This window comes from Ambystoma mexicanum, chromosome 3q, assembly GCF_040938575.1.
Source record: "Ambystoma mexicanum isolate Mex_15411 chromosome 3q, UKY_AmexF1_1, whole genome shotgun sequence".
Lineage (NCBI taxonomy): Eukaryota > Metazoa > Chordata > Amphibia > Caudata > Ambystomatidae > Ambystoma > Ambystoma mexicanum.
Window position 1 is genome coordinate 1,147,226,354 of NC_090926.1, and position 23,970 is coordinate 1,147,250,323.

General features: G+C 48.1%; 1 protein-coding gene across 6 annotated transcripts in view; it reads right to left on the reverse strand.

Moving 5' to 3' along the window:
* ADGRE5 (adhesion G protein-coupled receptor E5) overlaps positions 1–23,970 on the reverse strand; it is a 532,637-nt gene that overhangs the window by 290,094 nt on the left and 218,573 nt on the right. For all 6 annotated transcript variants that reach the window (XM_069603969.1, XM_069603966.1, XM_069603968.1 and 3 more), the window contains exon 3: positions 22,897–23,040. In XM_069603969.1, the coding sequence (XP_069460070.1) occupies positions 22,897–23,040 (144 nt within the window). The remainder of the gene's footprint in view (positions 1–22,896; positions 23,041–23,970) is intronic.

Consider the following 23,970-nt stretch of genomic DNA (forward strand, 5'->3'; position numbering starts at 1 on the left):
ACGATAATCTCAGTGCCACCGGTTGCTACACAGCCAGAGATGGAACAAACTGGGGGGCCTAAGCTAGCTAGCCTAGGGAAATATGCACAGCCATGGATGGAACTCTGTGGGATGACTAACTCACTGGCGCACGGGTAGCACGGAAAGCATGGGGAAGACCTCTGTGAGCACTGGAGCAGAGGAGCCAAACAGGCAGCGGCTGCAATGTAAAGGTATAGGCACAGATATGTAAGGGCCAGGGAAGGGCTAGCTAGAAAGACTGCAAGCCTAACATTTCCCTCATTAGAGGCCCTGCCAGCTCTAGCGCCAACAGCCTCTATCTTGAGGAGGTCTACAGGTGTCCACAGAACCATGCTGTATGGCGACAGATCCAGCAAAGAAGAACAGTCCTGGCACTCAGTTTCTAAAGCAGACTCAGAGTGGCTAAATGCAGTATTACACATAGTTGTAAACACATTGGGCCTCATTACAAGATTTGCGGAATTGGTTAACAGGCTCCGCTAATGGAGGCGGACCTGTTAAACCCATTCCGCAAAATTACGAGGTCCCCTCGCAGGACTCGGTAAGGACGTCTAGTAAAACCAGGCATCCTTACCGGGTCCCGTGAGGGGACCAGGGAGCTAACAACGGGCCGGTCGTAATCGGCCCGTTGTTAGCTCCCTGCACCCATTCCCATTGAGACCTATGGGGGCTCAAATGGGAATGGGGAAGGTCCGGGCCCTCCAAACTCGGAATGGCCCGGTAATTCCCCATTCAGGGGACCTGGACCCGGTTTTGGTGGCAGCCATGCCGCCAATAGCGGCATGGCGACCGCCAAAGCCGTAATAAGGCCCATAGATGGCATCACTCGTGGCTCAGTGACCACCCAGCTCGGTTGCATGGGCACTCGTCTACATAAGGCTCGCTGGAAATTCAGGTTCTCCAGCTTTAGAGGTTTCTGCTTCCTCCAGTTGCTGGGATATGAGATTTTGGGCTGATACTGAACTGCTTTGGAGAAAAGGCCATGGATTCCAGTTAGATTTTGGAACTGGTTATTGGGCTTTAATGGTTTCAGTCGGATTTCCTTTAAATAGTAGAATGTCACTTGCAGGGGTCAAGTCCTAAAAATAAAAGTGACGGGACTCATCAACAAACGCAATGGGTTGTGACATCGGCAGAAATGAGCATATCAAGGTGAAATATGCTCATTTCATTAAATTGGCTTTGCATAACCACGCAAATTGCACAGGACTACTGGCATTTGCCTTTCGTAAAATTAACACATTCACAAAACCAAGAGAGGATATTTTCTTCTAATAGTGTTTTTGAAAATGTTAAAAAGGTATGCATGATTTAAACTCCAAGAACAAATACAAATGTTTTCCTTGGAACATGCATAACCGAAATGAGATATTTCACCTTTAGTTGTTTGTTATTTTACATCACTTTATATAGTGCAGTGGTTAAGTGTCCGGCCTGCAAACCTGACCACTGCAGTTCGATCTCCAAGGTCATCCCCAAGGTCGCCTTTAATTCATAAATTCAAGGAAGCCTTCAGTGTTTCTCATTTTAGCCTGGGGGGACTGAGTCCACCCTCTGAACAAAGTGGGGGAACCGCGTGCACCCTCGACTTTAGCCCTGGTCACTTGTTTCTTTCCCTGATCATATTTATTTATTTATTTATTTATTAGCATACTTGCTGGTCACAGAGGAAACATACATGTTTGCGGTTACAGCAGAAGCAGAAAAACTTACAGAGATACTTGCTGGTTACAGGGAATCATAGTTACATAAATCTTAGTGGCTTACCAAGGATGAAGAAAAAACATAAAAACATGTTCCAAGAGCAGTGACATACCTGGGATGGGGTGGCCGGGTGGGGAGAAGGGGTGGCAGAGTGGGTACCCATGACACCTGGTCATATTGAGCCAGTAAGAGGGAGAAGTACCTGCGTATCATCGGCATAATTCGTGTAGGCTATGCCGAGTGAGTCCAGTTTGTCGAAGAGTGGCTTCGTGAATAGGTTGTAGAGGGTAAGAGCAGGACACGATCCCTGAGGCACTCCGCAGTGGATGGTGGTAGGGGCTGCATTATTACATATGAGAGACCAATGTCCAAAGAACAATGCATCCCAACTGTATCCAGTAGAAACCATCTGCAACTGGGCCATTGGAATCTCAACCATGGTTCTCTCCTCTTTACTGCTCCGCTGACTGTGTGCGGAGAACATATAAACTCATCTGCCACGGACGCCATCTTGCAAACACTATCTGTAGACAGTAACGCCCGTGGTCGCATATTCTCTGATGCACCCCTTGCATCTGAGTTTGGTAAAGAGAAGTTTGAAATATTGCTACATTGCCTTCCCCCTTTCCCTACTTCTCTCTCCCTCTCTCTCTCTACAGCTCAGTCTGTCCTGTTCTCTGCTTCTCTCCATACTCCCTCATGGCCTACCTGTGATGGCTGTGACCCAACTTAACTTCTACTACCCCTCCATCCCCCTTTCCCTACTTCTCTCTCTCTCTCATTCTATCTACAGCTCAGTCTGTCCTGTTCTCTGCTTCTCTCCATACTCCCTCATGGCCTACCTGTGATGGCTGCGAGCCAACTTAACTTCTACTCCCCCTCGGCCTGTGCTTCCCCTGTCCTTCTTTTGTTCTGGGTTCTTTGCATAATGCCTGTTTTCTCCCATCCTGTGTAATCCATTCTTCATGTTTGGGCTCCCTACATAGACTGCCAAACCTCTTTTGTCTAATATTCATAATGTGTGAGATTCCACCTGCCCTTTAAGTTCCCCCAAGATGTTTGCATTTTGGGGAAATGTTCCCCATTTTGACAGGACACCACTAGGAAGTGCTGGCCTCATTAGACTGGCCTTGGCTCTCATTGTGTTTCTGTAGAAGGACAATCCCTTAGTTCAGAGGCCAGTATTATCAGAACCTGAGGGCTGATTCTAATACTTGTGTGCCACAGCAGTGACTGGCCTATGTTGGTAAACTGTCATAGAAAGGAGGAAGCATTTTACCCTCCCATGCGAGGGCTGTTTGTGTAGTGTGAGATATAATACGATATGATATGGCATTTATAACGCGCCTACACACAAGTTTTTCAATGCGCGACGAGGCAAGGGAGGGTAACAGAGGGAAGACAGAGACAAAGATCATACTAGGCCAGGTGACATTGAGATCGCGCAAGTGGCGGTGAGGGGGGGAGGGAAAAGTACAGGGGGTGAGGGCAGTGCAACACATAGGATCAACAGTAATAAATAGAATAAATAATAACAATAGCTCAAAAGTACGGCCAGATTGTGGCAAGTGCAGGGGTAAGTGCAGACATCAAGTGTCAATGTCAGATGGCCCCATGATGTTCCAAGTAGCTTCACAGGCCCAGCGATTGCCATTTAAGTAAATTGGGGAATTCTAGCGACAAATCTTTATTTTCCTGGTGGTAGTTCTACGGATCGCCTGTTAAGAAGGAACACGGAACACGTGATAATAGGAACCAATCCGGAATCAAATTACTTCCAATTGGCTTGTTAAGTATAGTTTGGGTATATTACAATTAGCCTTCAGTGCGCCACACTTGACGGTGCTTATCTGCAGTAGCTTCAGAGGACCTCAAGAGATATGGCCGGGGGTTGACAGTTTTCTTGCCTTATCTTAGAAAAGGCTGTGCATGGTTCCACACTCTGTTCCATGGGGTCGGAAGAGGGATAGGCTTCCCAGGCTAGAAGAGGGATTCTTCCATCATCTGAACCTCCACAGCCTTATTGAATAAGGGGTGTGTAGAATACTGTAAATGGGAAGCAGGGAGTAAGGTAGATGGGCGGATGGGCACATTAGCAATGGACGGACTAGGATACGCAAGCTTTACCATAAGTAGAACATTGGTGATGCCACTCTGTGCATTAATTATGGATTTTAAACTACAATGACCAGTTTGCCTAATCTGCTTTGAATCTGATGGATTGCAAACACTGTTCCCTCCCTCACTTCTTTTCACTCGATGGATAAGAAATAGAATAACCAGATTTTCCAAACCAAGAAGCGGGACAGGTCACCGACCAGGAATATGGACTATAATGACCCACCCTGCATATTATCATATAGCAGGCCACTAAAGATGTGGCTGTACTGGCCCCTACTCGATGTGGAATTTTGTGGCCGAGCAAGATCCTACCGGCCTGCTATGCCTTGCAAAGTGTGGACCATCCTGGCCTCACCATATGATGACTGGAAAAAAACAGACATACAACGGGTCCCACAATGCACTCATATCGGTTGCCCAAATATTTAGCGTCTCAACCGACTGTTTAAGAATCATTGTTATTGACAAGACTCCCTGAGGGAGAAGGCAACTTTGGATAATACTGAGAACTCAAGGTTCTTTCAGACGCTGTAGGAAATATAGCTAAACAGCAACCACAGGACATCAAAGCAGTGAGTGCGGACCCTCAACAGAGTGGGCAAGAGAGAGGAGGACCCGCTCTAAGTCCCCCTGTTCCGATGACCATGAACAATTAGTGAGAAAGTAGAACAGCGCAGAGCTGCATGTGGATGGGATGGACCGAGCTCCTATTTTTATGACCGCACCACTATAGAATGAAATAAATTGGGAAAATTGCATAATTATCGAATAGGAAACTTGGGTTAGAAATTAAACAGGGAATGGGACAGGGTGGTAAGAGCCCCTCCCTGGAGCTAAAAAGAGGCAAGGAAAGCCCATATATTGGAAAATCTTGGAGGCGACACATTGTTGCATCCAAGCATCCTGGCTGCAAAGGAAGATAGTGGAAGAGAGGACCTGGAGCAGATACATCCTGATGTCCCAGCACCCTTGATACAAAGTGACCCTGTGAAGTCTCAACAACTGGAACACCAGACGGCTGGTCTAAGCCTGGAAGCTGGTAGACAAAGCTGATAATTGCAAGACTGAAACAATCTCTCCAACTGAGGGCCTGGCAGGAAACAAGAGGCCAGAAACTGAACCCCAGGCCTTGAGGGAAATGGAGGGTGAGAAGCCATACCCTCCAACTGCAAATGAGAGGTAAAGTATGATATTGTCTGACAGATATGGACCTTGAGGAAGGGGGTTATCTTTCAAAACCTGCAGGTGGCAGGAAAGGACCTAATTTGTCCTAAGAAGGGGAATCCAAGAACCTCATGGTGCAGACAGCTCTGCTGAGAGAGCCACAGCCAGGTTTGACACAAGACCCAATAACCTCAGTAATGAATGGTGCTGATACAAGGGAGAAAGCCAGAAGATTCTAAAACAAGTTCTGGACAGGAACCCTCCAAGAAGGGAGAAAAAGGGAAAAAAGACTGATCGATCCCTAAACTTGCTGAGGGTTTTGAGAAAGGTGGACACAACGTCCTGAGAGGCTTAGAGACAGCTTCCTATCCAAGCCACAAAGAAAGCACCCAGGGCTGAGAAGAGTCCCGAGCTGCTGAGAAAGGCTCAAGAGCCGATTCGGAACAGAGAGGTCTTGGAAATTGCCATTCTGTGATTACATGCCCTGCTGACAACCTTCCTACAGGAACTGTTTTGAAGTATGCATGTTTAGGGCTGGAATAGGTTTTGGACCTTTGGTTGGGCCAATCTTTTGAAACTGTGTTAAATTAGGAGAGCATTGGCTCAGAACTGCTGAAGAAAAGTTTGGACTTCCTATTTGGCTTCAGTATTCTTTTGCTTTCACAGATGTTTGTAATTAAGTTTCAAAAGGGATGCAATTGTACGTGAATTAAAATGAAAATTAGAACAAGATACTGATTTGAGAGAACTAGGCATAATTTCCAATGAACTGGCCTCGTATAGATATGGAGACCCTATTTTGAATCGTTTATATTCTTGCTGTCAGAATGGAGTTTTGAAACATGGCTCACTGAATCAGTGTTTTTGTCAAAACGTGCAACCCTGGTTCCCTTTTCCAACTCCTCCTCACCTGAATCTCCGTCAAATTGTTCTCTGAGTTCCGTTTTCTCTTTCTTTCGTGTCTTTCTGATTTCTTTACTCCTTCTTTGATGCAAGTACGGGCGTGACTCCCTGGAGGCCACCGTGACCGGATAGGAACCAAATCCCAGGAGCCAACCCGCTGTTCCAGGGAAAAAGCCGTAGGCTGAAAAAACCCTGTGTGAATGGTCTTCTTCAGGTTGGATAGAAGAGTAGATGCGAGTCCAGTTCCTTCTTTGGTGTAGATGATCGAGTAGCCGGTGGTACCAAAGGTACAGAGGCACAAATAGAAGCACAGGAAACTGGTCGGAAGGTAGAAGAATGCCAAGGCAGCGATCTTCATGCAACCCTCTTCGAAATATGGTCTGTTGCGCAGTGTCTGGCCATCCTGCTAAGCTTGCCAAACTTTGGAAGTGAGAAATATATGTCTGTACGTCTTGGTTCCCTTGCTTTACATCCATAAGGGCCTCATATGTAGAATACTGAACCTCAGGTCTTTCAAACCTAGTCTTGAAATTGCGAACAAATAAGTCGTAATCATTTACCGAAGGATCATCAGAGGTAACTAGAGGTGTTGCCCATTTTAATGCGCTACCCATTAGGTTAGCTATCAGGAATCCAACACGTGATCTACCAGACACAAAATTTCTCCTTCTGAAAGAGAAATACATGGTACAAGCGTCGAGAAATTCCTTCATTCCCTTAGGGTCACCATCATATTTGTTAATGGACAGGGGCATCGGTGGTAGTTCACCTCTTCCTTCCTCTTGAGTCGATACTTGCTGACGAAGCTTGGAACAAGTGGGAAGGCGTCCTGCCACTTCCTTTTGGGCCGTTTACCTACGTGTTTTGGTAAAGGCTAAATTCTTTCGCATGTTAAATATGGCAGTGGCTTTTTTATTTGGCTGACTGTCATAGGTATTCTAAAAAGACGAGCAAGAAAAGCCCTTCAAGAGTGCATCATAGCATGCTTTTATTATTTTGCTAATGCTAATAGGTGCACAAACATATTTTACACATTTAGAATTTTTCAAGAAATACTGCTATTTCATAGTATACATTTTAGATCAAAATACATTCATTTTGTTTTAGAAATGTATTAAAAAAGAAAGAGTGATTGTTAAACATAATTGTTGCAGACATTCATCAAATACAACATATCTAACACATATAGTGCACAGAGTCACCATAAATCATGTTTTTTTGTGTCTTGGGTGGATCATATATGCAAGACAGCATGGAGTCTGTGAGCTCTAAAAGAGACAGGGACCTAGTCGTTCACCTCTTCCTTCCTCTCGAGTCGCTACTTGCTGACGAAGAGCTTGATTTTCAGCCTGTAAATTCTGCATATCGACTCGTAATGCTTGAATGGCATTACACATTTCTTGAACCTGTTCTGGAGTAGCCATTTTCTTTGTCTTTTGGCTTTTGTATACTGTCAAAACTTGCAACCCTGGCTCCCTTTTCCAACTCCTCCTCACCTGAATCTCTGTCAAATACTTCTCGGAGTTCCGTCTTCTCTTTCTTTCGTGTCTTTCTGATTTCTTTACTCCTTCTTTGATGCAAGTACGGGCATGACTCCCCGGAGGCCACCGTGACCGGATAGGAAGCAAATCCCAGGAGCCAACCCGCTGTTCCAGGGAAAAAGCCGTAGGGTGAAAAAACCCTGTGTGAATGGTCTTCTTCAGGTTGGATAGAAGAGTAGATGCGAGTCCAGTTCCTTCTTCGGTGTAGCTGATCGAGTAGCCGGTGGTATCGAAGGTACAGAGGTACAAATAGAAGCACAGGAAACTGGTCAGAAGGTAGAAGAACGCCAAGGCAGCGATACCACAAACTGATGAATATTTGACTAGAAAGTCTTTAACAAGAGAAAAGAAATTCCAGACGGAAGAATTGGAATGAGTAGAAAAGATACGGAAGTCAGAAGGAAAGTTAAACCAGGTAATAGTAGGAAGGAAAAGTACAGGGGCTGAGGAATTAAGAACAAACCTCAAAGTGCGATTAACAGGGATCAAACCGTTAAGAGAAAGAAAACTACCCAAAATAGTACGTTTACCTCTGTGTAAAATAGTGAATGAAGAGAGAGGTAAAGCGACAGGAACCAATAACAGGTAGCGAAATATACAGCAACGCAGCGCTGGTAAGGTACGAAAGTACTAAGATCCAACGCATCGGAGCACTGGTGCGTTGTGCGTAAATACGTGCTGACGGCCATCTTGGAAAATGCATAGACCGCAACACAAAGTTTCCAGCATCCATGTTAGGTGTACTTCCATCGGTTCCAAACCTTCCAAGGTCGATGCATTACAGTTTTACTCCCATGCTAGCTACCCACATTCTCAGTACACAGTTATGTAACCTTGCTTATTCTGCCAGGATGATGTTTATGTATCAGATGAAACTTCTTCAAACATTTGGTGATATAAGTGTGTATTTTGATTGAATGATGAATGCACATCTGGGCTGGTATCTCATGAATGCAGCAGGAGTGAGTTTGTAAGACCAAGGCTTGCCCATCACCTCACAGAGGTCCACTGTACTAATCGGAAGATGTGATTTCCTTTCTAATGCCACAAAATCATCTGCTTGTTGCATTAGAGTCAATTGGATAGAAAACCTATATAAGTTGTTGTACGCTGGGTGAGAGTATCACATCTTCGAGATTGTTTTGGAAATCATTTACTGTCCATTTCTGTGTTTGCCATGCTGTGCTGCTATTAAATCTTTACCAAACCAACTTCACCCGAGTCAGATTTCATCCACAATTCTGAAGAGGGCACATTGAAGGTATGGCATGGCACTGGGTGTTCCGGAGTGCATTGCGACGTTCCTCTCCACTCTCATATCTTCAGTCTAATTTTTTTTTTCTAGTCTCATACATTTTCTTACTATTCTATTCCAATATTTCTCCACTCTTACTATTTATTTGTTTGTGTACCCTACAATCTCCCAACATAGATTTTCCTTTACTTGTTTTTCTCTTAGATCCTCGACAAACTGAACATCAAAATCCTGGTTAATAACTGACCCCAACAAGGTCCATACACTCAACCAGGTATTAATCTCATGCTCAGACATCAGGTCCTCTCAATTCTACTAGTGGACTAGTGGACTAGACAGTTTATGCTGCAATACCTATCACACAGCAGCACATTCTCCCTTCACACTACAGTGAACCCAAATCTACTAAGACTCTCCATCATCCTTCAAAAAATTGTCATTGAGTTTAATCCAGTTACAAAACAGCTGCATCAAATTCATTGATGAACACCTTACTCAACAAATTCAACCCACCGTGATGGACACTGCCAAGACACTTGCTGCATGGAAGATGTGAACCACCAGAGAATGATGGTGCGCACAAAAACTCAGTAATAGTTTATAATCCAGCATTAAACAATCAAAACTCTGGGAAAAATCCCAACACCTGCCACACCTAATCAGCCTGAAGTCTCTCCGCCCCACATGTGGGACATTCAACATCATATCCAAGAGAAATTACTATTCATAAACGATATTTCAACATTCCAATAGAAGCAGAGCCCTTTTCAAACATTTCATCAACATTCTAACAGAACCTTGAATACATCCCTCACAAATGCAACACAATCAAGGACTTCTTAGAGACAATTTCATACAAACCATCGACAGCACAAGCTCGGCAGATTCATCCTCTCCACCCCACCATGGGACGTGCCAACATGGACCTCTTTCAAGATGATAACATTTGAGGAACTGACAGCATACTCACAACCCATATGGCCTTCGTCTTTAAAGAAGAGATTCTCTCAGCCCCCACCATCAAGGCTATCTGGCATGTCCTTCAATATACTGTCCATCCTCATCAATAACTGATTCACTAGAGACGTCTAACTATGGAAGACTGGCCAGATCCTTTCCCTACTGAAGAAGGTTTCTGTCAAGCCAGACATCACAGCAAAATACTAATCCATGGACTGCTTTCCTTTCCCCTTAAAAATGATTGAAAATATTGTTGCCATGAAACGATCACCAAAAACAACCTCCTATAGAACTATCAATCCAGATCCTCACCAAGATGCGGCATCAAGATCTCTATGTTCGGGCCTATCACTTATGCCCACCTCCTTGTGGATACAGGTGTTGGACGTGTCTACCACCTTAAATACTGTTAATCCCAAAGTGATTCTCAACAGACTACCAGCAGGGAATTTGGCCGCTCAGCTGAACAATGATTCACCTTGTACCTCACTGGAACCAACTCAACCAGACTTCCATCAACATATTCCAATGTCACCCTGTACCGCACAGTATCCTACAATAGTCCATATGTCTTGCTGGATAGCTGATGAGTTAGGTGCTTGCTTCGGATATGGGAAAAAGACCTCATTTCTCTAGTTATAATCCTGCGGAAGATCCAACTAATCACTATATCCATCTGAGGTTGTTTAATCAAGTACTATTAAATTGGGTGCTTATAACACCTCTTATTATGGTGGTTCTGAGCAGCAAATCTTAAAACATGAAATGACTGAATAAAATAATAATAATGACTATTATTATTGTATTCCCATTCAAATTCATCCTCTATAAGGAACCGCTGGGGGTACTCTTCACTAATCTTAACCTGAATAGCCGCTAACATGCCAACAACGTGCAGCTCTACATAACCGTGAACTTCAACAGTCAACACCCAAAACTCGGCTCATACTCATTCAAGCATGGGTGCCAAGCACCCACCTGAAACTGTACCCCACCAAGACAGGATTCATCCTCCTCAGGGGTCCTACAAAGAGCACTCTAATGCAGATCTGTCAGATGGAAATGAAAGGTGATGCTGTCGCTCTTCTTCTCACATCCAATGATACATTCCCAGGCCTCATCGACAGCAATGATTCCTTTAAAGCCCACACCAACAAAAAAAACCAGACTCTCTGGTAACAGCTATCTCTACTTTTCAAAATCAATAACTTGATCCCAGCTACATACCTCAGAACCATAATCGCCGCCCTGGTTCTTTCCCACTTGGCGGTGGGCGTAATCTCTTTTCTGGAGTATTGACATTCTATCTGGTCTCCAGGTGAATAAAAGCTCCTTGTCATTGTCATAATTTGAGTAGCTAGCCTTAAATCATTAAATCATTATCTAGTAGTACTCCTATGTTTCGGAATTCCTATACAGAAGCCGGAAGTTCCTGTACCATTGCTCTTCCTGTTTCCACGGAGTATAATCTTTGCCTTTATCAGGGAAAAATATGCCCAAATGCTAGCCACCCATTCATTCCTTGAAATGGACAGCTGCGAGATCTGCATCCGCAGAGATGTAAATCTGGACCTTGTAGCGGTCAGCAAAATCTCGTGGTCTACGCGTCAAAGGCCACTGACAGATTTAACAATATCCGGGCCCTGCCACAGTCCTGAGCCATGAGTCTGTGGAGGCCATCCACCTTGTAGACCACAGCCGCCTCTTTATTATGGGCCGGCCTAAATCCCACCTGTTGGGAATCCAAAAGATATTTTCTCAAAAGACAAATTTGCAGGTAATGAAAGCCAAGGATTGCAGCCATTTTCTGGCAAAGGCAGCAAAGAAACAGACCAAAAACCCGCCAGGTCTGCGGGATCGGAAGTGGACTTCATTAACAAAGGTGCGGCCATGGACAGTTTTATTTCTTCTGGCACCGTGCTGGGCTTCAGAGAAAGGATAATTGTTGCTGCCAATTCCAAAATTAGAAAGTCTGAAGCTATTTTTGTGGTATACTTTAACATGAATTACCCACTTTGGTCGAAAAACAATCTGGTCGAATTTCATTTTGCAGCAATATATGTTTTTTACCCTTAAAGTAAGTAGGAGTAAGGCGAGGTTGGATGCAGGGGGTCTCCTTCCACATTTGTGGGTACACAAAGAGGTACAAATATGTGCAAAATGGAATTCAACCACGTAATTTACAGCGAGTATCATGGATTCCTGTAGCATCCACCATCTTGCCTGTTTCTCTAATTTTTCCAGGCTCTAAAGAGATGTCCGCCTGCGGCAGTGTGTGCCGTTTGAGTGGAAGTTGAGGTTTGTGAACCAAACTGGGGTGGACTTCTGGGAGTAATGATCAGGGATTCTGGCCATACTCTGGTCACCTGATGACCGTTTGATGAGCATCATTTCTTGCTCTGGCATAGAAAGGTCTCAGCTACTCTAATGAACATTGCCTCTGATCTATGATGAAATCAGCAGCTGGGGTTTCATATCTCACGCGGATCGTTGTCTGAGCCAAATGTTTACTCCTTTGAGTACACATAGCTCTCCGTTTATACTAATGTGTAGTCTCCAGCTTGGCCTTTGACCTCATATGCCAATTCCTAGTTCCTTGTTTCACATGGGGTACAATGAGTCTGTTTATTTTATTTAATGTTTGGTTTGTTACAACCCTTTCACATATAAACATCTTAAATGCATTTAATCTATACTTCTAAAATCAAAAACCACAAGATAGACTTGACCTTATTTCAAAAGGAACTCCTAATTTCGCATAAAATTCATACATATCATTATTACATCTTAAAAACCTCATCCAAAAATGTTATCCCCACAAAAACCAAAGATTAATTTTTGCCCACTAAAAAACATCATCCACCATGTGCCAGCTGACAGTGGGTTCATATACTTCACAAACTTCCACAGATAAAACGTTCTCAGAAGGTCAAGGCTGGATAGATAGTTATTAGATGTTTCAGTGTCTCTGTTATTCCTGGCATTAAACAAAACCTGCACCCATTATCTTGCCAATCACCTGTTTCCCGCAGAACAATACCTCCTTTGTCAGGAGCAGGTACAGCCGTAGTCTCAGAAATTGCCTCCTATGGTAGGGATTAGGGAATTTCATAGCCCGGTAATCCGTTCCAAGATTTAGAGACATTCTATATGTATCTCTTTTATTTTGAGTATCAATCCAGTCTTGGCGTCTGAGTTTGTTTAACTGCACCAGGGTTTGTTATTGAAGTTTCCAAAGCCTTTAAGCAGTTCATGTTAAATGTTAAATGTTAAAGGTATTTGTACCGCGCACCGTCACCAACGGAATTGGCCCCCAGGCGCTCAGGCGGATCTGTAAACGATAAAGGTGGGATGGGTAAGTAAGGAGTAAGGTGAAGAAGGGAGTAGGATAGTGAGAGGAGTGGTGTTCTGTTGGCAGCCTCAACTCAGTATACACCGGGTGCTGAGCTTTGATGCGGGTATCGGATCGGAGTCAGTCCGCGTGTGCTGTTGTTCCGGCATATGTGTTGTCGCAGTGTTGTGAAGTGCATGCGGCTTGTTGTGCGAGAGATGGTTGTGTGAGTTTTTTGAGTTAGATAAGTATGCAGAGTTTGAGCTTATATTGGTTAGTGGGTTACGTGACCTTTACCATGCTAACATTCGTAGTTCTGTCTGAGTGTGACACCTGTTGACCCTTCATATTCCAATCTAGACGTGGCGCCGGCCAATGATTAGGACTCCATCCAGGTGTGGTCATGCCAACCCTCACACCCCCATCCAGATGTGGCGCATGCTAGTGTCTAGAGACCCGTTCAGGTGTGGGCATGCTAACATTCACAACTCCATCTGAGCGCCACGCAGGCCGGTGTTCACAATTCTAGGAGTGGCACATGTTAGCATTCACGTTTTTCTGGGCGTGGGCATGTTGTCCTTCAATCGATCCTATTCAGATGTGACGCAGGCCAACCTCTATCTAGACGCGTCTGCCGGTCTGGATATGTTTGTCCGGTACGTACGAGTGGGAGAGTCACTTGGGGCTTTCGTCTGGGTCTAGGTATGTGGTCAGTCTCTGCAGCCTTCCTTTGTGGCTCTTTTCCATGATGTCTTATGCTCTGTCGAATGATTGGTTATTTGGTTTGAGTGTTTGTCCAATTTGAGAGTGGTCGAGGTTGGAGTTATTTTCATCATTGTTTTAATGTCTGGGCATTCTGGTGCATCTTTGTTGTGGTTACGCTTTGAAGAGCCATGATTTGAGGAGTTTCCTGAATGCTAGGTGGTTTGTTGTATTCCGTATATTCTTAGGTAGGTCATTCCTGGTTTTGGGTCCCGGGTGAGAGAAGGACGATCCTCCAAGTTTTTTTCTGTTGTAGGGTTTTGGTTCCAGGCGTATGTCGGTGCTTGATCTTAGTGTTCTTGTCGGTGGGTGTAGGCGTAGTTTGTCGCTTAGGAATTCTGCACCTTGTTTGTGTATTGCTCTGTGCGTGATGCACATGGCCTTGAACTTTATTTGTTGTTTCAGTGGTAGCCAGTGTAGTATTTTTAGCACGGGTGTGATGTGTTCTCTTCTTAATAGATAGTTAATAGATTTCTCTTTCCAAGGGCCAACAGGCCAGGAAGCCTCTACATAATGTTTATTTCTTAAGTTTTCATATGGCGGCAGGACATCAGTCATGGCAGCTTTCCGAGCAAGTGACAAGGTTTTCAAAGTACCACTGAGTATTAGGACTGGAGGCCCAGTTCATATCTGATTGGCGCAATCGGCACTCCCCTAGGGAGTCTAAGCATCCTCCTCCAAAAGATCCCTTCCGAAATGCCCCACATTTGAATGAATGAATGATAAGTTATTTATAACAAGTTAAATACCCAGAGGTTTCTAAGTACGGACCCGGAGATCGAACCTCTGTTGCTCCGTTGCGCTTTGTTTCTAAGACGTGCACGTTGCCGCTGAGCTATCCTCCTGGGAAACGCTAAATGTAATCCTGCCTCAGCTCCATAAATTAGAACCGCACTTGCCTTCGATTTATATAAAATGTGTCTATTTGAAATAGAGAGAGACAGACAGAGGGAGAACAAAAGAGAGAGACTGACAGAGAGAGACTGACTGAGAGAGAAAGAGAAAGTGCTGTGGCAAAGGGGGAAAGTAAAATGGGAGTTGTGTGCAGTAGTTGTGCGGGAGGAGACCAGGTTGTTTTGCATTGCTGCAATGCTTTGCTATGTTTCCTATGGCCTGCTATGCCATGTTATGATTTGCTATATGTGGACTCAAGGAGTTCTACCCAAACAACCGGCCCATCAAGGTTATTTACTGCTCCCTATAACAACATGCTCACATGCCGAGGAAGCCACCCACAGCTGGCCATTGAATAGTCTCCCAACAAATATCAGAGCACTGCAATGGCCCAATGAGTCATAGCCTCGCTTTCGGATTTCAGGGTACTTCCGGTCTGCAGGCATCAACAAAACAGCAAAACTACCTTGCATCCTCCCCTCGCATACTACACTAACCCACCCACCTCTCTCTGATACGTAAGAGGGCCAGGAGAAATGGCAATGGAGTGCAATATAACATAACATGAAACCACCTCTAATTTTCCCTGTTTGTTGCGAAAGACTTGGAGCTGACGACGGAAAAATCAGCTCAAGATGGAGGAGGCAGCAGGGTAACCCCTGCAGGGTCATGCCGCCAGGACCGCGGACCCTCCCCTTGGGGTCAAAAGGCAAAGGGCGGAACGGCGACAAAGGCCTAATGGCCCAAAAACCTGCGAAGGGTCAAACAAAGGAAAAGGGGCGGGGCCACCAGGATATAAGCAGGCGGACCGGGGTGCCAGGCATCTCGCTCCTGCACTGGGACCCAGTCGCCGCCTCGCAAGTGTAAGGAATTTTGTCGCCGCCTCGCAAGTGTAAGGCGTTTCGTCGGAGGAAAGCCCAGCTGATCGGGACCGTGGAGCAGCTGCAAGAGGAGGCCGCGAAGGACCAGCAGCAGGATCGCCCAGCGGATCAGGGAGCGGACGCCGGAGGACCGCCAGCGGACGGAGGAGAGCCCAGCTGATCCGGCGGGTCAGGGACGCAGGAGGACCGCCCGGCAGACGGAGGAAAGCCCAGCTGATCGGGACCGTGGAGCAGTTGCAAGAGGAGGCCGCGAAGGACCAGCAGCAGGATCGCCCAGCCGATCAGGGAGCGGACGCCGGAGGACTGCCAACGGACGGAGGAGAGCCCAGCTGATCTGACGGGAGGAAGCGCGCACAGCGTTGAGGCGGGGCTGGAGCCCGGACCTGGGGCGGAGCGGCACAGGTGGACCGGAGACGAGCTGGAAAGGAGCCCGCTCGATTCAGCGAACGGCCAGGGGGCGGATCAGGTGAGCAGCTCCAGGGCCTAGGAAGGGCAGGGGCCCAAGGGGCAAGGAGGCGCAGCAAGGATACCCGGGGCAGCAACCCGGATCCGAGCAAGCCCAAACCTCGGCAACCCTCCCCCCATACGGACAGAAGCGGCTCGAACGAAGGGCCTGGCCAGACGCTACGGAGGGACAGCAGCTCAGAGGCGCCCCCCGCCCTCCAGGAACAGCCACAGGGGTGGAACGCTCTTACCAGGAGAAAGGGCAGGAGAGGAGGCACCAGCGGGGGGGGCAAAGGAAACACGAGCAACAGCAGCAGGCTGCCCAGGGAGGTCAAGAAGCAGGGTCTTGCACAGTGAGTGGTCAGCAAGCAATGGATCTGGCAGCATTTATGGAGATGGCCAGGGTGGCAGCGGCAACCCATGGCCCGGACTGGATGACAAGGATGCTGGCCCAACCTAGCCAGGAAGGGCCCAGCCAGAGGGTGGAGAGCTCCCCTCTGATGTTTCAGGACAGCGGCAGTGAAGCCACAGTGGTCGAGGCAGAGATTCACAGCGTGGAGGAGGAAGAAGAGGAGGAGATCCAAGTGAGCAAAAGGAAAAGGACAAGGACGGCCAAGGCCAAGGCAAGCAAGGAACAGGCCAGCAGCACCAAAAGACCGCGGCAAAAGGGGAGGGCGCAGGAGGATGTGGCTTTAATGGCTCCTACACCTGCTGAGGCTCCGGGGAACCATGTGAGCCCACCCAGCACTCCTGTGACCAGAACGGTGGAGGTCGCTGACGGAGGAACCACATCCCTGGAGACGGTAAAAGGTATGGTGATTGAATGCATGCAGGCCTGGGGGAAGAATGTGCAAATGCCAAATGTTGTTGCCAATACTAGTATGTTAGAGAGAATGGTGTCTCAAGGGGTTATAGCTACGCGACCAGGGGCACCACAGGGGCTAGGGGGGCCATGGTGCGGAGGTAGGAGTCAGGGCTGGTCACAGTCAGGGGGACTAAGTCAGCTGCCACAGAGGAGTGGGATCCCGCCCGGGGGTTTCTTAGCGGTCGGTCTGCCTAGTGTGGGCCCACCTATGGGGGGCGGTCAACTGGCACAGATGGCGGGGCCTCCTTGGGGACAGGAATGGGCGGGCCAAGGGCCAAGGGCACCTATGAACGGGGAGATGGCCCAACAGTTTGCTACAGGGGTACCAACAGCGGCACAGGTGACTCAGAAGGGAGTGGGGCCTGGGCCAGGGGCGGTCTTGCCGGGTGGGCAGGGCGCAGCACAGCTGCCGGCGGTGGGCCCGAGCAGAGGGGAATCAGGGGGAGTGTGGGGCCAGGCAACCCAGTATGGGAGACCAATGCCGGGGTTCGCACCAATGCAGGCTACGGTAAACTCCTTGGTGTGGCACATTCCGTGGGGGGGTCAAGGAGAGGTTGTGGAGGAAAGAATTTATTGACATCTTTGACTTATTAGGGATTGTACCCACGGGGGGAGGGCTGAAGGAGTTGTCTGAGAAAGAGAAGGAGAAGAGGGAAAGAGAATGCACCAAGGTGGAGCGCTCCATTAACAACTGGCTAAAAGCTTATAGGATGTATATGTCAGTCATGTTGGAGAGGTACCCGCAGGATGCACTGGCAATGATAGCGTACAAGCAATATGTGCATGATTTGTACCAGAAATATGGCGGTGAGGGTTGGCTGGATTATGACCAGGGCTTTAGGTTAAAGATGCAAATATGGCCAGAAATGTCATGGGACAAAATGGATGTAGGGGGGTATATGGACAAAGTGGTCCCCTGCAGGGAACCCCAGGACAAGCCCCATGGGGAGAGATCCCGGGGGGGGAGAGGCAGAGGCGGGTTCTCGCAACAGGGGAGAGGGTCCTTTCGCGGGCCCTCCTCCTGGGTGTACCGGGCGGCAGCTCACCAGGGGGAGCAAGAAATCTGCTGGAGGTTTGCAGAGGGGTACTGCTCATACGGGAAGGCATGCAGATACAAACACCAGAAGGGTGGTGGCACGGGCCCCCGCAAAGCTACTCCAGGAGTGGCTAAGCCCAGGGAAAGTGGTAAACCAAAGGAGAAAACAATTGGTGATTGATGCGCCGGCAAAACAAGGCGTTGTTAAGGAAGTGGTGAATGACAAATGTATGATTAAAGGGACGCTGCCCACACCAGTTAACCCTCTTGCCATGACTCCCTTTCTAAATATATATCACAACAAGGCTGACGCAAAGTTGTTGTGGCAAGCGTTCAGGTGGGACTTTTTACGGGGCCTCCCATGAGCATTCTGGTGGTTTCTCCACTGGGACTGGTGCCCAAAAAGGAAGAAGGACAATTCCCCCTGATACACCACCTGTCCTTCCCCGAGGGTCAGTCGGTGAATGATGGCATCCCGGAGGAGCAGTGCAGGGTGCATTACGCCTCCCTGGAGGACGCAATACAAATGGTGAAAGCAGCAGGGGAAGGGGCACTATTGGGAAAGGCAGACATAGAATCGGCCTTCCGATTGCTACCAATCCACAAGGATAGTTTCCACTTGTTGGGTTTTAAGGTGGGGGAAAAGTACTACTACGACAGATGCCTACCCATGGGTTGCGCGATTTCCTGTTCATACTTTGAAGCATTCTGTTCCTTTCTGGAGTTTACGGTTAAACTAGGGAAGAAGGGAGGGGGAATATTGCACTACCTAGATGATTTTCTCTTCATTGGGAGAGAAGGGACGGATGAATGCGGGGCCCTGATGGAGGCATTCCAAAAACGAATGGAGCAGCTAGGGGTCCCCCTAGCACCAGGGAAGACCATGGGTCCAGCAACAACATTGACTTTTTTGGGGATTGAGATCGATTCAGTTAAGGGGGAATGTAGGCTCCCGCAAGACAAGGTACAAAAATTGAGGGGCATGATTCAGGAGCTATTGGAGAGAAACAAAGCAACTTTACGGGAGTTGCAGTCACTGGCAGGGAACCTCAATTTTGCAGGCAGAGTGATACCGGCCGGGAGGGCATTTGCCAGGAGTGTGGAGCTAAAAACTGTGGGCTTACAACACGCCTCACAGCACGTCCGATTGGGTTCAGAGGTAAAGGAGGATCTCCGGATGTGGGAAAGCTTCTTGACAGACTCCAACAGGATGGCGATCTGGAGGGCTGACTGGGCAAGCAGCCAGAAGCTCAAACTGTTTACAGATTCATCTGGGTCCCTGGGTTTTGGGGCAATCCTGGGGGACAGTTGGTGCGGCATGGCATGGCCAAGGGAATGGCACGAGAAAGGGGTCACGAAAGACATTACGCTGCTGGAACTTTTCCCCATAGTGGTTGCATTTAAGTTGTGGGGGGGGCAGCTGCGGAATTCAAGGGTCGCCCTATGGTCAGATAACTTGGCGGTGGTACAGATTATTAACACAGGGTCATCCAGCAATCTGAGGGTTTTGAGGCTCCTCAGGGAACTCACCAGAAGTCTGTTAATGCTGAACATCGAGGTTAGGGCACGGCACATTCCAGGAGTAAAAAATACGGCTGCTGATTCTCTGTCTCGTTTACAGTGGGACCGGTTCCGAGACAGCTGCCCCGAAGCAAGGGAGGAGATGACCCCATTCGAGGAACAGTGGTGGGGGATGATTGGGGTGACCTGACCTCGCTGGTAAAGACTGCCCCGGCCCCAGGTACAGCCAAAAGGTACAGGGCTTGTTGGGATCGTTTCATGCAGTTCCAGGAGGAGGTGCTGGCTGGTGGCCAGGGGAAGAACCCGGTGAGGGCATTCATAGGCTGGTGCTGGAAGACAGGGAAGACCCGGGCGTGGGTGGGCTACCACCTGGCGGCCATAGCACAATACGCAAAAGTAAAAGGGGAGAAGGACCCCACTAAGGAACATTACGTCTTGCTGGCCATGAGAGGCTCGGCTAGACGAACCATAGCAAAGCCAGACGAGAGGCGGCCAATCGATATTGGGAAGTTGCACGGGTTGGTTAAATGTCTAGGTGCAGTGTGTAGTGAGGAGGCAGAGAGATTGCTCTTCATGGCCGCCTTCACAGTGGCATTTTTTGGGGCTCTCAGGATCAGCGAATTGGTGCCGGAGAACAAAGCCAGCAAAGGGAATGGGTTCTTGCGCGTCAGGGACGTCCAAGTGGGAAGCGCTCAAGTCGTCATTTATGTAAGGAGATCAAAAACGGATCAGAAAGGAAAAGGGGTGGCGTTGACCTTACAGGCAATTCAGGCAAGCAGGGTTTGCCCGGTGGCGGCGGCGGCAAACTTTATGCAGCAGCGGCGGCATTCAGGGGCTGAGGCGCCGTGGCTCATGCACAGGGATGGGTCCGCACTAAGCAGCTTTCAGTTCAGGAAAGTGATGGCGCTAGGTTTGGATACCGTGGGCCTGGCAGAGGGCAGGTTTGGGACGCATTCATTTCGGATAGGGGCCGCCACCTCTGCGGCAGTCGGGGGGTTAAGGGCGGAGGACATCAAGAAGCTGGGGAGATGGTCTTCAGGATGTTATAAACGTTATGTCAGACCAGAAAAAATGTAAAGATAACCATGGCGTTCCCTCCATTTCATTTCCCAGCAGTGCGCCAAAGGAAACTACGCACAGTGTGGGTAGTGGGGCATTCATTCATCTCCAGGGCAAAGGCGAGCTGGACGCAACAGCAAGAGGTCTTGACGGCTGGAGAGTTCAGGATCGAGTGGCATGTGGTGCCAGGGATGAAATGGGCGCAGCTGAAGGGGCAATTGCAAAAGCTGCTGAGTAGGCGGCGGAGGCCGGACGTGTTGGTGATACATTTAGGAGGAAATGACCTGACCAGCCTGGGGAGGGGGGTCTTGCTGAGGGACATTACAAACTCACTACAGGAGATATCGGCACAAGTGGGGGAAACAGAGATCATCTGGTCTGAGGTGATTCCCCGGGCACAATGGAGAGGGGCAGAGAGCCATTCAGCAGTGGAGAAATCAAGGAGGAAGCTGAACGGGGCCGTTGCCAAGTTCTGCAGGGGCAGAGGTTTCCATCAGATCAGACACAGCCTGATTGACGGGAAGGCACCCGAGTACTTCCTGGCGGATGGGGTACACCTATCCAAAAAAGGAATGGAGCTCTTTTTCTGGAACATTTGTACCAAATTGCTGGAGTTGTGAGAGGAATTGCCGAAAGGGGGAGCCACGGTGGGCGGGAACCCGCCAGTTGGCGTGGCGGTGTTTTGGCAACCAAGCACAAATGATAGACTCCGGACGAGCCAGAAGGAAACGGAATGGGTCTTCGCTCTTCCGGACCAGCGCCTCTTGGTGGCCTAAACGGCGGGGGCGTCTGGTAGGGACAAATAAGGCTCAGCTTCCCCCAAAACAAACGGCGCTCTCCCCACCCACGGACACCTGCACGGGCAGGTTTGGAACAGGTACAATGGGGCGGGGGAGTTGGGGGCCTACTATACCAAGTATAGGGGGAAGCAAAGGAAATCCGGCAAACAAAGCGCCACCCGTACAGAATGAAGTTCACAATGTTACAAATAATTCTGTTGTCATGGAAATAAAACTGCGGCCAAGTTTGCCATTTGAAATTCTGTGTCATGCCAATTTGTGGGGATAAGGAATAATGCATTGGGGTGCATGCGCAAAGAATAATTGGCAGTAAAGGCAAATGGACGGCTGCAGGGGTTATGGAGCTGACGACGGAAAAATCAGCCCAAGATGGAGGAGGCAGCAGGGTAACCCCTGCGGGGTCATGCCGCCAGTACCGGGGACCTTTCCCTTGGGGTCAAAAGGCAAAGGGAGGAACGGCGCCAAAGGCCTAATGGCCCAAAAACCCGCGAAGGGTCAAACAAAGGAAAAGGGGCGGGGCCACCAGGATATAAGCAGGCGGGACCGGGGTGCCAGGCATCTCGCTCCTGCACTGGGACCCGGTCGCCGCCTCCCAAGTGTAAGGAATTTCGTTTTCCACCCACCCACCCACGAAATACAAGCAAGGAGCAGGAGACCTGGGCGTTGCTGTCGCAGGACACCCAGGCCAGGATATGACAAGTTGGCGGTGTTTGGGCAACCAAGCACTAATGATAGACTCCGGACGAGCCAGAAGGAAACAGAATGGGTCTTCGCTCTTCCGGACCAGCGCCTCTTGGGGGCCTAAACGGCGAGGGCGTCTGGTAGGGACAAATAAGGCTCAGCTTCCCCCAAAACAAACGGCACTCTCCCCACCCACGGACACCTGCACGGGCAGGTTTGGAACAGGTACAATGGGGCGGCGGAGTTGGGGGCCTACTATACCAAGTATAGGGGGAAGCAAAGGAAATCCGGCAAGCAAAGCGCCACCCGTACAGAATGAAGTTCACAATGTGTACAAATAATTCTGTTGTCATGGAAATAAAACTGCGGCCAAGTTTGCCATTTGAAATTCTGTGTCATGCCAATTTGTGGGGATCAGGAATAATGCATTGGGGTGCATGCGCAAAGAATAATTGGCAGTAAAGGCAAATGGACGGCTGCAGGGGTATACCCTCTTGTAGTTTATTCTCTAAACCGCCATCTTACTTAGCTCCGCCTGTGTAAATAAGGCAGCCCTGTGCGTCTGATGCTCTGTCCCATCTGCTATTACACAGTTCAGAACCCTACCTGCACACTCACACCTAGTGTGAATACAAGATCCTACTAGTTTTGCCCATTCACTTTCAAGTTCATGCTGGGTGGTAATGACCGGCAGGCAGGTCACATTAAACGCCCTCGTTTTTTTCTCGTGTCTATTAGCTTTTGCTGTGGGCCGTTACCAGCCAGTAAGATCCTCAGAATGCAGTTAATTGCTTAACTTACTGCCTACCCGCCTCTTTCCACTGCGCCTGTGCTCTTTCCTAGTATCAGCAGTATTCCTGCTCTCTCACGCTTCAGTTCTCTCACTGTTTTCTGACTCTTAGAATTCGACACATCCGAACGGCTTCATTTGGTAACCTTAGAATGCGCCTTACCATCACATGATAGGTGTATTTCTGAATTAAATGTGGCTTCTCCTCTTTGATTCTCGAAGCCTGCGTGGCAGGTGCACTTGGCGTTGTCTCCTTCCTCCTTGCAGGTAGAGTTCAAAGGGCAGATTCTCCCGGTTAACGGGCAATCTGGAAACAACAGAAGACAAAAGAAGACTGGTCATCCCTTGGGTGCTATCACTTCCTGCAGGAACTACAGAAGAAATCACACGGTTACTTAGAAAACAATACATACATACGTGTTTCTATTCAAGAGAAAGCACTATATTTTGCTTTGGAGATTAAAACATGATTTTATTGAAGGGCAGAATGCAGGAATCGTGTTTGCGTTCATGGAATGCGGCCTTAACACTCATCCCAGCAGCCATTTTTGTGGTATGAACTGGTAAAAAGCTGACAGCACAGATGATGGAGAAACGCATTTTTCTCCTTGTTAACTATGCTGGCGTTAAAGCCCTGTTTCTGGAGGCAGTGGTCGAGGTGTACGAAAAGAACTAGTGGAACTATGTTATGTTCCCTGATGCCCTGCCCCCGCTCCCCTCAAACCCCATCACCACGTCCCCTCACACACACAATACACACACCCAAACCAATGCACCTGCTGTTTAAGTGAACGTTCACTGCAGTGCACTGAAGTACAAGTTTGAACTTCTTCCTACACTTTTATATTAAAACAAAACAATTCCGAAACAGTTGCTTTTTAAAATAAAAGTATAGAAATGGTAAAATGTAATTTAAAAAAAAGTAGAGGTACACCCCTCTCAATTGCTCCCGGCCACTTCGGCCACTGGCTGGAGGAAATTGCAGTGGCATTAGGGAATGACAAATGATTAGTGTGGCTCAAAGGAGATGCGACCTGCGACAGGTGGAAAAGGGTTTTTGGACATTCCCCCCCACCAAACAGAAGAAGCGTGCAACATTCTCAAAGCGTTTTCATGACCTACATGGAACCAGACAAGAAGGTTAACCATTGCATTCCGGCATTGAGTTCCCACATAAGGGTTTGGGTTGAATACAGCGCGGCCAATTTCATCGCGTGATTATACTGCGCTTCCGAAA